Source organism: Pleurodeles waltl, chromosome 6 (assembly GCF_031143425.1).
Source record: "Pleurodeles waltl isolate 20211129_DDA chromosome 6, aPleWal1.hap1.20221129, whole genome shotgun sequence".
NCBI lineage: Eukaryota > Metazoa > Chordata > Amphibia > Caudata > Salamandridae > Pleurodeles > Pleurodeles waltl.
In genome coordinates this window covers 1,072,253,163-1,072,271,734 of record NC_090445.1, presented here as the reverse complement: position 1 = coordinate 1,072,271,734, position 18,572 = coordinate 1,072,253,163, and the positions used below count along the sequence as shown (strand labels likewise).

At 44.1% G+C, this 18,572-nt stretch overlaps 1 protein-coding gene across 1 annotated transcript in view; it reads right to left on the bottom strand.

The window, feature by feature from the left end:
• Nucleotides 1-10,186: 10,186 nt before the first annotated feature.
• Nucleotides 10,187-18,572, bottom strand: part of TAS1R1 (taste 1 receptor member 1) — a 102,083-nt gene continuing 93,697 nt past the window's right edge. The window contains exon 8 of the mRNA XM_069242239.1: nucleotides 10,187-11,506. Coding sequence (XP_069098340.1) covers nucleotides 10,575-11,506 — 932 coding nt within the window. The 3' untranslated portion in view covers nucleotides 10,187-10,574. The remainder of the gene's footprint in view (nucleotides 11,507-18,572) is intronic.

The window sequence follows — 18,572 nt, the reverse complement described above, 5'->3', positions numbered from 1 at the left end:
CCCAAGTGAATTTATGCAATATGGTTTTGCCATGAGACAAATGCGTTATTTACCAAACATTAACAAATATCTTCTTTCAGAGATGAGTGATAGGCTACAAGTTAGAATATCAGTGCCCTTATCATCGGTGCTCGTCGACCACACTCAGGCCGGATCACAAATCTTTTTTGAGAGGCGCTATTTCATGTCCTTGGTGGTAATTCGAAAGTAAGGCAGTGCTTGCTCCAAACTCCTTTTGCCACAGTATAATAAGAACAGAATACTAGAGGCGGTAAGAGTGCCTGCATTTGTGTTGTAGGTCATTTTGTTATAGTGATCATTTGTTGTATTTTGAGCTGTTTACAGTGCTTAATTTGTAAAAAAAAAAAAAAAGTGCAAGGTCTCTATAGCTAACAATAATTATCAAATAAGCTACCGCATCCTAATCACCTAATCATTATTCCTAGATTTGTGACAAATTGGACCATTCCATGTCACACATAGCTATAAAAAGGGCCTTATTACGCCGGTATTATTTTATAAAGTATGCTTAAACATTGGTAAACACTCTGCTGATGTGCTCTGTGGATGAAAGGCAGACAACGCCACCATTTGGTACACTGCATTAAATAAATGGCTTTAGAGGGAGTTTGGCTGGAGATCATGAAACTTATTGACTTATTGGCTTTCATCATTGCTACCAAGTAGCCCTATATCATTTGCGGAAATTGTTCAAACGTTCAGTGGATTTAAATTAACTCTCTTCAATATCATATTTACAATTATAACTGCTAACCACATTTCTGGGAAAAGGCTAGTAAGGCCCCAATCGGTTTTCTTGTGCAAGAAAAAAAGTGGTAAAAAATCCTTTCAGTCGGATACCGTCATGTAGCATAACATTTTGTAGGCAAAAACACAAGGAACAATAACTTTAAAAATACTTTGCAGTAATACAAATTGAACTACACCATAATGCCATAATCAATCATGTTACAAACCAAGATCTGTGACTGGGGGTGACTGGTTGAAAAGTTTCAGCATTCCGTCCATCATCCATCATCCTTCTGTGCTGCTAAAGTTGCCCTAAGAGGGAAGGGTATGCCCAGACATGGGTCTCATGCTCACAAATGGTGATACTCTAAAACCGGTCCCAGGATCTTGTTCCAAGTCCAGAGAGGACCTGGCATGGCAGTTTGGGCTGGACTGTTCCCAATGGGAACAGAGTCAAGATTGATTGCTTTTGGCTAGGTCCGAACTAGAGTGGCATGGCGAGCAAAAGAACGATGAATTAAACCCAGATCTGTGAGTCGGGGTGAGTGGTTGAAAAGTTTCAGCACTCCATCCATCATCCTTTTGTTTTGCTAAAGTTGCCCTAAGCGGGAAGGGTATGCCCAGATGTGCGTCTTGTGCTCACTGTGGCACTGGATTTAAGCTACACTGGCTGATGACGATTGATACTCTGATACCAGTCCCAGGATGCTTGTTTCCGGTCCAGGGAGGACCTGGCCAGGCAGTTCAGTCTGGACTGTTCTCATGGGGAACAGGGTCAAGACTGATCTGCATATGGCTGGGTCCAAACTGGGGTGGCTTAGTGAGCAAAAGAACAATGGATCTGTGACTGGGGTGAGTGAAAAGTTTCAGCACTCCATCCATCATTATTTTGTGTTGCTAAGGTCTCCCTAAGTGGTAAGGGTATGCCCAGATGTGGGTTCCGTGCTCACTGTGCCACTGGATTCAAGCTAGCCAGGCTGATGAAGGGTGACACCCTGAAACCAGTCCTAAGATGCTTTTTTCCAGTCCTGGGAGGACCTGGCCTGGCAGTTCGGGTTGGACTGTTCCCATGGGGAACAGGGTCAAGACTGATTTGCATGTGACTGGATCCAAACTGAAGTGGCATGGTGAGCAAAAGAACAATGAAATAAACCCAGATCTGTGACTGGGGGTGAGTGGTTGAATAGTTTCAGCACTCCATCCATCATTCTTTTGTGTTTCTATAGAAGAAAGAGGTAACCATCTGTAAGGAAATGCCTCCTTGGCATGGTTACCCCCTGACTTTTTGCCTTTGCTGATGCTATGTTTTGAATTGAAAGTGTGCTGAGGCCTGCTAACCAGGCCCCAGCACCAGTGTTCTTTCCCTAACCTGAACTTTTGATTCCACAATTGGCACACCCTGGCATCCAGGTAAGTCCCTTGTAACTGGTACCCCTGGTACCAAGGGCCCTGATGCCAGGGAAGGTCTCTAAGGGCTGCAGCATATCTTATGCCACCCTGGGGACCCCTCACTCAGCACAGACACACTGCTTGCCAGCTTGTGTGTGCTGGTGAGAACAAAACGAGTAAGTCGACATGGCACTCCCCTCAGGGTGCCATGCCAACCTCACACTGCCTATGCAGTATAGATAAGTCACCCCTCTAGTAGGGTAAGGCAGGGTGCACTATACCATAGGTGAGGGCACCAGTGCATGAGCAATGTGCCCCTACAGTGTCTAAGCCAAACCTTAGACATTGTAAGTGCAGGGTAGCCATAAGAGTATATGGTCTGGGAGTCTGTCAAACACGGACTCCACAGCACCATAATGGCTACACTGAAAACTGGGAAGTTTGGTATCAAACTTCTCAGCACAATAAATGCACACTGATGCCAGTGTACATTTTATTGTAAAATACACCCCAGAGGGCACCTTAGAGGTGCCCCCTGAAACCTTAACCGACTATCTGTGTAGGCTGACTGGTTCCAGCAGCCTGCCACAACCGAGACATGTTGCTGGCCCCATGGGGAGAGTGCCTTTGTCACTCTGAGGCCAGTAACAAAGCCTGCACTGGGTGGAGATGCTAACACCTCCCCCAGGCAGGAGCTGTAACACCTGGCGGTGAGCCTCAAAGGCTCACCCCTTTGTTCCAGCACCGCAGGACACTCCAGCTAGTGGAGTTGCCCGCCCCCTCCGGCCACGGCCCCCACTTTTGGCGGCAAGGCCGGAGAAAATAATGAGAACAACAAGGAGGAGTCACTGGCCAGTCAGGACAGCCCCTAAGGTGTCCTGAGCTGAAGTGACTCTAACTTTTAGAAATCCTCCATCTTGCAGATGGAGGATTCCCCAATAGGATTAGGGATGTGACCCCCTCCCCTTGGGAGGAGGCACAAAGAGGGTGTACCCGCCCTCAGGGCTAGTAGCCATTGGCTACTAACCCCCCAGACCTAAACACGCCCTTAAATTTAGTATTTAAGGGCTCCCCTGAACCTAAGAATTTAGATTCCTGAAACCTACAAGAAGAAGAAGACTGCTGAGCTGAAAAACCCCTGCAGAGGAAGAACAGAAGACACCAACTGCTTTGGCCCCAGTCCTACCGGCCTGTCTCCTGCCTTCCAAAGAAACCTGCTCCAGCGATGCTTTCCAAAGGACCAGCGACCTCTGAATCCTCAGAGGACTGCCCTGCTTCAAGAAAAACAAGGAACTCCCGAGGACAGCGGCCCTGCTCCAAAAGACTGCAACTTTGTTTCAAAGGAGCAGATTTAAAGACCCCTGCAACTCCCCGCAAGAAGCGTGAGACTTGCAACACTGCACCCGGCGACCCCGACTCGACTGGTGGAGAACCAACACCTCAGGGAGGACCCTCCGGTGACTCCGAGACCGTGAGTAACCAAAGTTGTCCCCCCTGAGCCCCCACAGCGACGCCTGCAGAGGGAATCCCGAGGCTCCCCCTGACCGCGACTGCCTGAACTCCATTTCCAGACGGCTGGAAAAGACCCTGCACCCGCAGCCCCCAGCACCTAAAGGAACAGAACTCCTGTGCAGGAGTGACCCCCAGGAGGCCCTCTCCCTTGCCCAGGTGGTGGCTAACCCGAGGAGCCCCCCCTTGCCTGCCTGCACCGCTGAAGAGACCCCTTGGTCTCCCATTGAAATCTACAGAGAACCCGACGCTTGTTTGCACCCTGCACCCGGCCGCCTCCGCGCTGCTGAGGGTGTACTTTCTGTGTGGACTTTTGTCCCCACCGGTGCCCTACAAAACCCCCCTGGTCTACCCTCCGAAGATGCGGGTACTTACCTGCTGGCAGACTGGAACCGGGGCACCCCCTTCTCTCCATTGAAGCCTATGTGTTTTGGGCACCTCTTTGACCTCTGCACCTGACCGGCCCTGAGCTGCTGGTGTGGTAACTTTGGGGTTGCTCTGAACCCCCAACGGTGGGCTACCTTGGACCCAAACCTGAGACTTGTAAGTGACTTACTTACCTGTTAAAACTAACAATAACTTACCTCCCCCAGGAACTGTGAAAATTGCACTGTGTCCACTTTTAAAACAGCTTATTGTGTTTTATGTAAAAAGTATATATGCTACTGTGATTATTCAAAGTTCCTAAAGTACTTACCTGCAATACCTTTCAAATGAGATATTAGATGTAGAATTTGAACCTGTGGTTCTTAAAATAAACTAAGAAAAGATATTTTTCTATAACAAAACCTATTGGCTGGATTTGTCTCTGAGTGTGTGTTCCTCATTTATTGCCTGTGTGTATGTACAACAAATGCTTAACACTACTCCTTTGATAAGCCTACTGCTCGACCACACTACCACAAAATAGAGCATTAGTATTATCTCTTTTTGCCACTATCTTACCTCTAAGGGGAACCCTTGGACTCTGTGCATACTATTCCTTACTTTGAAATAGTGCATACAGAGCCAACTTCCTACACCATCCAAACTGCAGAAGTCACGTGGGGAGTAAGATATGTGGTATTTTGTTGATTAAGGACAGAAAAACATGTGATGAGAAAATATGACATTAGAAAGATACATATAGCTAAGAAAAGAACTCCTGATGCCTATATAAAGGAGGCAGAGGTCCAGAAAGACAGATACAGATGCAGAGAGATGGAAGGAATCATATTAATCAAGGAAAGAGAGATCAGGATCCATCCACACCCACAGATCACCACTTTCACATCTCACCTAAATGTGCAAAAACATATTCAGACTTGCCAAAATATAACCAAAAGTACTTTAAATGCACTCAATCATGGAACCATTGTCTTGATTTCTTCTATCATGAGAGTATCCATACAATTCCTACTTAAGTGCCAGGTTACCCTCCTAGGTGAGTTGTGAGCTATACAACATAACATAGCACAGCATAATATAACGTACATCACATAACATCACACATCACATAACATAACATATCAGATGTAATATTGAAATGTGACATGCCAATTGCGCATAGCTCCGGTGGTTGGCCATACATCATGTACAGTAGTCAGTGTCCATTCAATATTATTCTTGGATTGCAAACACTGTGTTCAACTGGACCAGAAAAATATTGAAAATCCAGGAATTAAGAATACCTAAGCATATGTCCATTCCACGAAAATATGCATGTATTACTCAAGGATAATTTAAAACCCGAGCTGCATTAAGAACGAAGTACAAAACAAACCACCAGTGGCCCTGTAAAAGGGAGCCAGGCTCTACAAGTTATCCCAGAAGCCTTCTATTTGCAGATAGGTCTCTGGCGTGAATTAGAAGCACTTCTCTCACATGAACTACATTCACCAGAAGTAGCAAAGAACTTCTGGCTCATTTAAATTAACAGGAGGTGGCCTGGAACCACTCGCTCCAGAAGCATAGCATGGAGGGGAGTGAAGTGAAGCCAGGGAGCAGAGGAGATTTGGAAAACACAATAGAGAGGGCAAGGAGGAGATTGGGAGTAAGAAAGAGAAGTAAGTCAAAGAGAAGAAGGATGACGGGGGAGTAGGCTCTTAAACAAAACTACGATCTAGACCCAGCTGTCCTCCATAAAGGGGCCCTGTGTACCATATAGCCCCGGTCCTAAGGCCAGACTGTGGCTTCAGGTAAGTGGCTTTTAGAGAAACTAATAAGAAGACATGATGGACCGAAATGGTTCTATGGGCAAGTGTTGGGGAATGACTAAAACTGCATCGTCAGGACACTGGTGGAGACCTTTCATTATATTGCAGATCTAAATATATTAAGTAAATTTACTTTCTTTAAAAAATGGACTTGCAAAATTATTCAAATATCCCCTATATATAGAATTCATCACAACACAGTAAAAGCATCAATTTAATAAAAAAGTTATGATCAGCGTTTGTAATAAAAATCCTCATCTGGTGAACATTCCTTACATTATATTGTAACATTGTTAGTCACTGCAAGGTTCATCTCCGGTGTCCATGCACCTCATAAATAACACGATAAATTAATGAAACTACAAAAGGGGAGCCTTGATCTCCGTTGGCAGAGTTGAGGTTTCAGAAGGGTAGTTAGTCCCAAAACATGGTTGTTGATCAATTGCTCAGTCTCATTTAGATTTGCCCACGCCACACACAGTCACCACAGTGGTGCCCTGATGGACCATTTATGCATTTTATATTTTTCTGAATCTGTTTTGCTGATTTTTACAATATGAAATCTTAACTGCTATAAGCACATCTTACCTTTGTTGTTGCCATGCAGAGACTTTTTAAAGCATGGACAAAGTGGGCAATTGCCCAGGTCCCCCAACTTGCAAAGTTCCCCTGACACAGTAAACTTTCTTTGTATGTAGCTTACCTCTGTCAATTTCCATATCTCAGCTTCTCTCCTCTCTGCCTTTTTCTACCTCTGAGTCCGTTTCGCTTTGTCCAGTTGCATTTTAAAGATATGTAGGGGCCCTTGAAAATAATATTTCAACTGTTTTTGTGTGGACCCCATTGCTGAATGCTTGTGTCACATTTAGGCTAATGTGTCCCAACAAGGGGCCCGCCACGCTTAGTCCTCGAAGGAATGAGGAACTACCAGATATATTGCTGTTTCTGCACCTATATCGACAAGTACTTCCCAGTATGGTCTCTAAAAACCCACAGGGCTAAATAGTACTGCATGCAGAACTACTGCACATTTAGGAATTCTGACTCTGACTTTAGGAAGCTGTTAGTGGCTAAGAGCCTGATTTAGAACTCAGCGGACGGGTTACTCCATCACAATGGAGACGGATATCCCGCCTGCCGAAATCTGAATCCCATTATGTTCTATAGGATTTAGATTTCGGCAGACGAGATATCCGTCACCGTTGTGACAGAGTAACCCGTCCTCCGAGTTCTAAATCAGGCCAAAATGTGGAATTCCAGGAACCCAGAATAAATAGGATGGTGTTTTGAATCTAGCACCTGCACACCACATAGCTCACAGATTATAAAGTGGCTAACACTTTTCAGACATTTTCATCTTTAAAGTATTCAAGTAGCAGTGAGGCAGCCACAGCAACAACTGAACAGGTGGTAGGCCTATCCTTCTTAAACTCCTTCAAGGTCCACCAAAATGAGGGGCTCAAAAAGCATAGCTGTTGACCAATGTCATGAGCAGGATCAAGCATGTTCCTTCCAGTCCCATAATCTCAACACCATGGTTGGTAACTCTAACATTGGTAAGTTACAACACATAGCCACTTACTGTCTCCACAGGAATCAGCAGTTGCAGCCTCTGGTGTCTTTTCACCCACTGCGCCTCGGGCTGCCTAGGGTGGAGTCTGACACAGGTGGCCTCTGACAATATAGCTAGTAATGTCATTGGCTTGCCATTGTACCACTCCATCTAGCCCTTAGGTTCCAAGGACAAAGTCAGACCTTCAGAAGGGAGTCTGAGTGCTGCTTCTGAATGGGGTCCTCCCAAAGGAACATCTTCACTCCTCTTATTTCCTATGTTGTGCAGGGTAGTGGTATGTCCCGCTAGGCATCTAACACCCACACTAGGTATTGGCAAAACTTAAGCACACACACCAGATGCACTAGCTGTACACTTTGTCTTCATTTCAGCTATCTCTCCTCTCACTTGAAGTAAGCTTGACTGCGAATATGTAACTATCATACAAAGAAGTTTTATTAATATCCGCCAAACTTTCTGATAAACTGTTATTATTCCATAAGAAGTGATCATTAATTGAATGACAGTGTTTGAATGCTTACTCCTTGTCTAGAATGACAACCAAACAGAGGCGGCTCCTTCATTAGAGCAGAGGAGCGTCGAACCCCTGCCAGTAGCGGCAGCTGAAAACATTTGAAAGAAAAGGATGATAAACTTTGTTCATTATCCTTTTATTTTAAAGGGGCGGGCCACGGTGGGTGATGAGCAGTGAGGGGGAGTTCTTAGCATTCCCCCTCTCAGCGCATGTATGTTTGGCTGTCCGTCTTGGGGCGGCCAAACATACATGCGCAGTAGGCTGTCTCCAGCCCGGCAACAGAGCCTGCACAGGCTCCCAGTCTGCCTGGGAGCGCCCTGGCTGGGAGCTTCCATCCAATCCTGACACTGCTTTGATCAGCGTCAGGATTGGCTGCAGGCTGGGAGCCTGTACCTGCAGCAAGACGGGAGAGAAGCGGCGCGGACGTGGCAAGGAACGAGGTAAGTGTTTTATTTTTTACATTTATGTGAATGTTTATTTATTTCCCCAAACACCCTCCCACCCCGCGCACTGCCCAGCTCCTTCCATGCCCAGCGAGCCGCTCCTGCAACCGGACGTGTTGAATTGCTTCACGGACGTTTTCTCCCAAAGCAACTCCTGAAATGCCTTCAGAATCCTCGATGGGAGAAAAAGCTGCACCTCAATAGCAGCTGCTCCAAATAAGGCATACTTCTGTCTGCCAATGAATGCGAGATGGGACCTTCTCCATGACAGAAAAATCCGAAAGGACCAACTTAAAGCTAAACTTGGCATTTGTTTTTAGCCTTCTCTTGACCGTACAGAGAGGGCCTCGTTTACAACTTTTTTGTGCAAGGTAGTACCGCAAGGCTTCCTGCTGTGCTGCCCAGCGTCAAAAGGAAAGGGCAGGAATGGTGGCATATTAATGACCTATGGTGCATTCCTATCCTTTCTGTCTCTGCTGGTGCACAAATTGGTGCCTAGCGCCAACACAGGCGCACCATGGTGCAACGGAGTTTGCATTGTTGGCACGATTATTTTTGTGCAGGAAGGTATACCTTCCTGCAAAAAAACAATCAATGGCTTTGTCTTCCTCTTTCTACGTGTGCTGCAGAATGGAGCACACATAGAAAGGGGAATAAAAGAGGAGAAATAAAGCAATTTTTTCTCGTTACTCCTCCCCTGGGAAGGCACACAGTTCTGACGTATTCCCAGGATTCTTGTAAATCTGGAAATAAATGTGCCAAAACCCATGGTAGTTGCATGGGAAAACTCACTGCAACGCTCATGGAAAGCCTCATTGACATAGAGTAAAGCAATGCAGCCCCTTGCTCTGCCTTGCCTTACTGCATAGCTATGAGGCCATGCAAAGCCACGCAGGGTGGCTTTGCATCACCTATTAGATATGACTGAGAGGCCTGCACCACCAGAGCACCATAAAAAGTGACACTCCAGCGGCAAGGGCCTCTTGTAAATTAGGCCCATAGTGTGCAATAAGCCACTCAAAGCACAGTCTGCAGTTAAACCACACACCCTTAAAATATCAATTCAAAATACTTTGTGAGTTTTGCCGCTTGTCTGAGGCAATCTTCAACTGCACTAAAGGTGCAGTTCACACAGCATTTGTAACTATTTGTTTGAATATTGAGCTGAAAACTCAAACTTTCAATCAGGACAAATTCAATTAAAATAAACAGTTGAAACACTCTCAAAATTGATTTTTTGCTACTTCTAAGTCTGCAGTTACGCTTGATCTTTGATTTCACTAAAATTACATATATATAATATTCTTACTTATAGGGGATTTAAGCCAGCTCTCTCCATCCATTGGTCTGACCTGTCATTCACATTTTTTATTCTGCTCATGAAAGCATATAGAATGGGGCAATTGGTTAGCCCACTTTAGACATTGGATGACTTTACTTTGATTCTAGTCTTTCACAATGAGCACACCTGCACACAAAGTAGTTCCCTTTAAATGCCAGGGACTCCAATGACACTATGTGCGTTTTGAGTGAAAAATACCACTTCTTTTAGCTGATTTTATTATTTTGCATTGCCGTTGGCCCAGCAGCTCCCCCAAAAATAATGTTTTAGAAACACTGTGACAAAAAAATAAGCACTGACAAAATCAAAAGGCTGGCAGCCAACACCATACCTATTGGCTTTACCAATCCTTGTTTTTATTTGTGGTTGTTTCCTCACATGAAACAATAATTACGAAAACAAGTACCTATCACCAAACAACAATAATTTACTTTTATTAATTTGTATATATCTGTTTATTTACTTGCAGAAGTTAGCATCCCTACCAGAAAATCTGTGCAACAGTTATCAAAGGCAACAAATAAGACTTGGGTAAAAGGATGTTACATACATTAAGAAGAACCTGATTGGGATTTAGAAACAACTACTACAAGAAGCCTCAACAAAACATAAATATCTGTAGCATCCACTTCATTGTCGCAGGATGGAGAGCAAGGCTTTGGTAAGTACTGAAAATTGAAGTGGGCTCTCTCTGGTCGCTGGCTGGCAGGAGCACGGCTAATAACCTAAACAGCAAAACATGTCATTAAAAATAAGAGCAAAAGAGAAAATACACAAGCGGAAGGACCATACTTTAAAGCGAAAATTCCACTAGGCTGGTCGGTTGATGCTTTACTTCTTGATTTCCAGGTTTCCAGTTTCAGTCAGAGCTGCGCTTCTTGGTGTAGTTTTGGATCGATGACTGGAAGTGCTCAGTGGTGTTCAGCTCGCGCCTGAAGAGAATTACATAACATTTGGGGACAAAGTAGCCACTCAAGATGCCACACAGACTGCACAGAATGGCGAGGACGTTCACAGCTGTTATGTACTTCCCCTTGTAGACTAAGTAGGTTGTGAAGAAGGAGATCCAAGCAAGGAAGTAGACCAGGAGGCTGAAGGTTATGCATTTTGCCTCGTTGTAGTTGGCCGGCAGGTCTTTCCCCATGTAGCAGAAGATGAAGCAGAACATGCTGAGCAGGCCGATGTACACAATCTCCAACAAGGAACCCACGGAGCTGCTCTCAGAACATTCAAGAAGAATCTGGTCATTAAATTTATTGTAATCGGCCACCGGCTGAGGAGGGGTGAGGCTGACCCATATGATGGAAATTAAAACCTGCAAAGCTGAGCTGACCCCAATAAAAATGTTTGGCCCATTCTTTCTTACCCAAAAGTCATACAGCCTGGGTGCCTTGGAAGCCAACTTGAAAATGCAGACGATCTGGAAAGATCTGACAACAATGCACGAGAAGCAGACAGTAAAACTGACAGCAAAGAGCGGCTGACGTAGGAGACACGTCTTAGGAGTAGGTTCTCCAAAGTAGAGATACAGAGAACAGCAGGCGCATGCCAGGGATGCAAGCATGAGCAAGCACCTGATGCCACCAGCAGATTTAACCACTGGTGTGTCCAGATTCTTCACAAAGACCACTGCTATAGTGATGATAACCAAGAGCTGGATGGTAATGGTTGCCAGGAGGATCATGGAGATAGGATCTGACCAGGAGAGGTATTCCACTGTCCTATTAAAGCAGGCATCACTCCTGGGTGGCGACCACTGATCACGTTCACAGGGTCTGCAAGAATATAAATCTGGAAAGGAAAGAAAGAGATACGTTGTGTAATTTGTATCTATAATATAAACACCTTGCAGAAGGCAGCTCCTCATGATCAGTTGTTGGACTCCACTGACGGTCTATCTTTAGTCTAAAAATGCTCTTTGCCATTACTGAAAAAATGGCAATAGATCAAGGACTATTAAGTTCATTTTGACAACAGTTTACCCCCACTTGTAATCTAAATCTTTATTAACAATATCCCTCAATACCAAGTTAGATATATTACTTTGGATTTCATTACCTATGTATCTGTTAGAACATTTCCTGAGGGAAGGTAGTTCAGATCTACAAAAAGTAGGGCCAGAGAAGAGTGGCATTAAAATGTCACCCAAGTAGTTGTCTACCCCTACACAAAATGTTAATATTTTTGGCTGTATTGTACATACATTCCAATTCACCACAAGCCCCCTCTATATATAGTAGCCCCTACACAAAAGATGTAACAGGTACAGCTACTCCAGGATGTAACCAGCATTAGATGGGACATCTGGTGATGAAGCATGCCACACTAAATGGGTATGGATCCTTTGTCATGTTGGTAATGACTGCCCCAATTCATACATGTATGCTGTCTTGGTTTCTAAAAAATCGACTTCTAGGCTGGCAGTACTTATTATGTAACGTCGTGCAACTCTGGGAAGTTGTCCAGTCTGCCTTCCTTATTCTGAATTTTTTCTGTTTGCCTGCCTGTTTCCAGGACGGCCATCACCATAAAGACAGGTACTTAAAGGAGGATCAGGACCATGAGATTGGCTCAGGGGGACCAGGCCTCTGAGGATCAAAGCAAAGAATACCAAACGTAACAGGGTCAGGTGGGTAAGGAGAAGAGGAAGTAGACTAGAAAGGCCAAGACCAGCAGGACCATGCTAACCAGGACAAGGACTCAGAAGACCAGGAGGAATAAGGCTTGATTGAGTCGAATCAGGGCCAAAAGCCACAGACCAAGAGGAAGAGGACCAGGGAGACACTGCCCATGAGACTAACACCTGGGTATCGCCATCAGGATGATTAGAACTGTCAGGTTCATCAAGAGCATGAAGAGGAATACGCTTAGAATTGTTAGGAAGAGCACAATAGCTAAAGGGACTGAGAATAGGACCAGGGCCTGCAGGAGGACTACAGCAAGAAGGATTAGCATAATTAACCAGAAAGATCATAAAGATCAGGACAAAGAGGACTGGGATTACAGGGCGTGGAATGGCAGGAAGGCTGAGTCTAGGGAAACCAGGCCCAGGAGGACCAAGACCAGAAAGACTAGGACAGATAAGAGTAGAACAACAGGACAAAGAAACCTAGGACAGGGAGATTACAAGAGGCTAGGTGTAGGAATGGGAGCAGAAGAAGAACCAGAAGTAGGAAAAAGCACAGGTGGCAAACCAAGAGAATTAGGAAGAGGGTATGCACCAGAAGAAGGATCAGGAGAAGCATTGGGAGAATGAAGGAGGGCCAGCTCTAGGGAACAAAGACAAGAAGGACCAGAACTAAGAAGACTAGGAGGTCCAATACAATGAAACCAGTAGGACCTAGAACTGAAGGATCGGGATTAGAAGTGGCTGGAGGACCAGGACACAGAGGAGTAGGTCTGGGTCCAGGAAGAGATCCAGAAGAAGACAAACAAGAAGGCAGATGAGGAAGATTAGGAGGTAGACTTGAAATGGAAGGAGGAGGAGGGCCATTTAAAGGAAGATCAGGAGAAGGAAGAGGATCAGGGGAGGATGACAGGAAGCACTAAAAGTTCCTGGACTAGGTGGATGAGGATTAGGACTAGGAGGAACGGGAGCTGGACTACCAGATACCAGGATTAAGAGGAGGGCCAGGTCAAGGGAGACCAGGAACTGACCAAGACCCAGAAAATGATCTAGAACACCAGAAATGAATCCAAGAGAAGGAGGACTAGAAGAAGGAGGAGGAGACCCAATTTATGGGATCCCAAGTAAACCCTTTTCATTTCCATCAGTGACAAAGAACCGTTGGAATTTGGGTTTCAAATGTTGTTTATGACCAATTAGTGTTCTTTATTTTTGTATTCCTTTCTTCTTGCAGGTACGACAGGTACAAAAGGCCTATACTACCATTATCTACTTTACTGCCAGTTATCATTTAAAGCCCCAAATTTTAGTCTAGCTATGATCTTCAAGTGCTGCAAGCAAGGAGCTTCCGGACAAAGGACTTAGCCTTGTCAACCAGAAAGGAGTATAGAAGAACAATATCCCAGTGGGAGGGGTCTGTATTGAGTGGAGCAATCTTGGAGGAAGGAGCAGGCCCTCATGGCTCCAAGAGGTGAATAATATGATAATAAGCCAGTTCAGAGCCTCATGATTCCCGGAATCCAACATGGTCTCGGTAGCTTATTAAGGTGCATTAGTAGAAGAGTAGTGTGCTGCATCATGGGAGAGTGCTTGGTTGTAAAAGTGCTGAATTGCAATGTAGGCTCTTTGGAAATGATTTTGTGCCATGTGTGATTGACATGCATAATCTCTAATAGGAGTGAATTTTCATAATAAAAGTAATTTGCATTAATGTATCATTCTGTTTGACACAGTATGCACAGGACACAGGTGGGTATGGCAGATGCTTTCAAAAATCTCCCCGGAGACAGGAGAGGCACACAGCAGGCAGAGGAAGCAGTTAAACATGATAGATGTTCTATGTAATCCACCAGAAGAAACAGGTGTGTGGCTAGTAGGCAGTCAAGTTTATAGTACTCTATTGAAGTACAGCCATAGAGTTTACCCAAGAATATCCGAAGGGCACCTCAATGTTGTTCACATGTTACAGTAAACTACTGTATAGCTTTATAGACTTACACAGGGGGCAAGAAGAGCATGACCAACAGGCATGCACTTACCTCACAAATCCATTTGTGAAAGATGAGGAGTGACTTATAGAGATTTGCTGAAATGCTTTTTAGAGACTATGCAGGAGCAGGAGAGGAGTGGCCTACAGGAGTTCACTAATTACAGGCAGATATGCACAGGAGGAAGATAGCCATATTAAATGCTTGTTAAAGATTATTTAAGAACAACAAAGTGCCAGTCAGGCAATCATGCTCTGGCTACAAGCAGCCAGGGTCCCAACGTCACAGTCAGGTGAGCGTGCCCATGCAGGGATTTAAATAGTTGAGGCAAACCACTATGGCAAATTATAAGTGTGGGAGAATAAGACCTGATCTTCAGCTCATGTGAATAACAGTCAAACCATTGCCATCGAAAATAACCACTGTGAGGCAGAGTTAGCTTGTTAAACCCACCAAGGATTGATAGAGGGCATCCCATGGTATGCACTTGTTACGGGACCCTTAGATATAAGTACAGCAGGATTAATCAAACAGTAATTGTGGATTACTGGTATGCATTTGAAACAGGCAGTCATAATATGCTGTGTTTGGTCCACAACAGTGTAAGAAATCAATAACCCATGGCATGCAATGGTCACAAACAGCAAGGATAAATGCCTTCATCGAGTTGGTATATGTTGTTTCTTGTCATTGTTGGGATGGAGCTCCAAGATTATTCAGCTTCTGCAAGTAAAACAGTCCATATGAATCTAAATCATTAGTTAAGGAAAAACCATGCCTTTCCTTCTCTCAGATTGTCTTGGATGTTTCCTGACTATGCTGGCAGGAAGTTCCATAACTTTTCCACTTGAACTGAGAGTAAGGCTCCTAAGCAAAAGGTCAATGGAATCCGGACCAAGTGATTTCTCATTAAGTAATAGTGGATGACAAGTAGAAGGTCTAAGAAAAGCAGTGGGTGAGTAGGGACACATGTGAGGACCTGTTTCATGGTCTATGCATGTTGTCCGTACTCTAGAGCTGGCCCTCAGGCAAAGCAGAGTTACACGTTTTTCTGCCAGAGACCTTAAACACATTCAAGTCAAAGTGATCCTTTCAAACGCTTAGAAGAAATTGACCCCACATCAGCTCACATGATTCTGTGCTACCTTTCTGCTGACCCTAAACTTGGAGAGGTAAAACATGAATAGGGAACAAGGCCGCATGGGAGCCTGTTAGAAGGGCTGGAATCAGTGAAGCTGATGATATGTGTATCCAGTGTAAGTATTGACTTGAACTAGCAATGCCGGGTGATTTAAGTATTCATCCATGGCTTATAAATATTGTTTTTTAAACAGAATACTGTAGCTATCACAGAAAAGAATTGCTTAGGGAACACAATCTGGTTTATCAACTGAAGGTAGTAGCCATCAGAGGAATACAACATGATTTTACATGTAGGAAGTAGGCTTTCTTCAGATTACACTCCCTCACTCCCACACTCTCATTGTCCTTCTATGGGACGCTCTTAAGGCAGTAGTAAGGGGAGTCTTTATAGAGGTAGCTGAATAGGCAGACCAAATGCTCAACATTGGAGGACCCAATAAGGAATTTAGAAGCATCCTATAGACAGACTTCCACAAGACGGCAACTCTCACTGGTTAGGAAACAACTCAAAGTAGAAATACTATGCATGGGGCACTAAGCCAGGAGTGATCCTCGCCCACCATCTCTGTGTGCAAATGCTATGCCACCAGATCTCAGAGATCTGCGACTCCTGGGATAACAGGGTGCACCTTGATGAGGGAAGTGCCACAGAATTTAAACACTTTTATTCTAACCTGTACACTGCTACGTTGCTGGATTTAACTGAGGCCTCAGAGTACATACCACAGGCCCCCCTGCCTAACCTACCCGAGAGGGACGCCTATCTCTTAGACAGAGACATCAGGCCAGATGAGGTCTTGAGAGCCACTGGGAGACTGCATAGGACCTGTCTGATTCACAGGGACTACTGGACTTCCCACAGCTTCAAAGAGACAACGGCTTTACAGACGCAGAATTCTCTTGTTATACGGCGGGAAAACACTGGGTCACACATACCATAGTACGTCCACATGAAAGCAGATCTTTAACACTCTTTGAGAAGTGGCTTCTCACGAGGAGTGATTATAAACTCATTCTTTCAGACATGTATTCCTTCCCTAATGCACACACTATACACACCACCTCTTCCGCTCGTTCCCGGTTGGAATTGTAATGTGTGCGACAATTTTCGGATAAGGAATGGTCAGACATTTTGTAACGAGCCCACACTTTGGCTTGTAGCACATCTGGGAAAGAGATTCTCCTCAAATTAGCCAATTATTGGTATTAAACATCTGCCCACATAGCACAATGGAAACTCAGCAGTGATGACTGCTGCTGGCGCCAATGCAATCATACAGGCACACTGACCCATCTACTCTGGAACTGCCCCAAACCACATCATTATTGGGCAGAAGCCTTAAAAGACATAGGTGGTCATTATGAACACGCCCGAAACTGACCGCCAGCGACCCCGGAGCCCCGCTGACCAGATAATGAACTCTTTTGTGAATTAACATGTCTAGCATACCTTAAAGTGCTGCGTCTCACAACTGAGATACCAGGCGCCATTTAACTCCCTATTGATGAGGGTCCTCTCTCTTCTTTTACGTGTGAATGATCTTAGGGACATTAACCTGGCTAGCACCTCTCCCTCCCTCCTCCTCAACCCCTACCCAGCACTTTATTGGTAATGGGTGCCAATCCCCACACCCCGTATGTCCCTTCCCACTGTTGTCTCTTTCTGTATTGTTCTTATTCATCGCTGGCCATTGGATGTAGGTGAGTGGTTTTATTATTCATGAAAATCAATAAAAATTGATTTAATCCTAAAAGTATTATACTGGTGTTTCTTAATGGCTGCCACCATGAAACAGAAAAGCAGTATCAGAACCTGTAGTGAGTGTAACTCTGTGCCAAACTAGAAGAACTTTAAACAAAAACACAAACCTTCTTTTAGCAAATCAAATGTCGCGACTAAAGAGATTTCACAATCTTTATAGAAAGAGAGCAAATATGTCCACACCACTGCATAAATATCTTTAGATGTACAATACTGTCAGAGGAGGTTTACCACACTCTAACAAAAGCAGGTCAAAAGGCCCAATCAAAAGCTTCATGAAGGAAAATACATGTTGGTAAATTCTGAGGATATTTCATGCATGCTCAGTTGTGTTTTTATCAGCGTCTTCATTCTACCGATGATCACCATAATCCTGATGAATTTTCCATACATTTCTATTTGCAGGGCTAAAGCATAAACTGCTGAATGGAATTACAAAAATTTGGCAGATCTATGTACACAGATTTTGCTTTTTGTAGTTTGGTGTAAATCTATTTAGTAGTTTTTAGAAATTAAGGGACAAAAATATTTGTACATCTGAACTGTTGAGTGTCAATTTAAAAATATAGCTTTTTGATTGGCTGAGGTAGCTGTATTTCCTTTGGGCCACTTTGTTCCCGCAGATTCAGACTCCTGTGGGAGTGAGTGCTCTAACTGGCTGCCAGCAACATGAGAAAAATGTTGCTGACAGCCATTACGGGATTCGGGTACTTAGTACCCTGTCCTGGAGTTAAAAAAAAAAAAAATATATATATATATATATATATATATATATATATATATATATATATATATATATATATATATATGGAGGCATATATATATATATATATATATATATATATATATATATATATATATATATAGAGGCAGGGTAGGGATACCCTACCTCCCTATGCCCCATTTGGGAGTAGGGGGACCCAGAAGGACCCCATGGGGCTAAAGTGCAAAAAACATCAGCCATTTGTGATGCGAGCCCACAGGACTCCAGTGGGATCGTGGAAAAAAATAAAAGTGTTTCAATTCTGTGGCACTCCCCTCATCAAGGTGCACCCTGTTATCCCAGGAGCTCAGATTTCTGATAATTTTTCAATTATGTCTTTTGAGATGTCATCAGTGATGTCATATATGATATCATAGAACAAATCATGAGTGATAAAATATGTGAGGTCATAAGCAGTGAATGGCAGGGGCACAAGTTATAGTTAGCAGGGTGAATTTCTGTGGTTGTTTTAGTTGAAAACGTTAATGTTCCCACTGACATATTCAACTAACTATAGCGTTACTTTAACCTTTGTTTTTTCAGTTACTATGCAGTATACACACACGCGCACACAC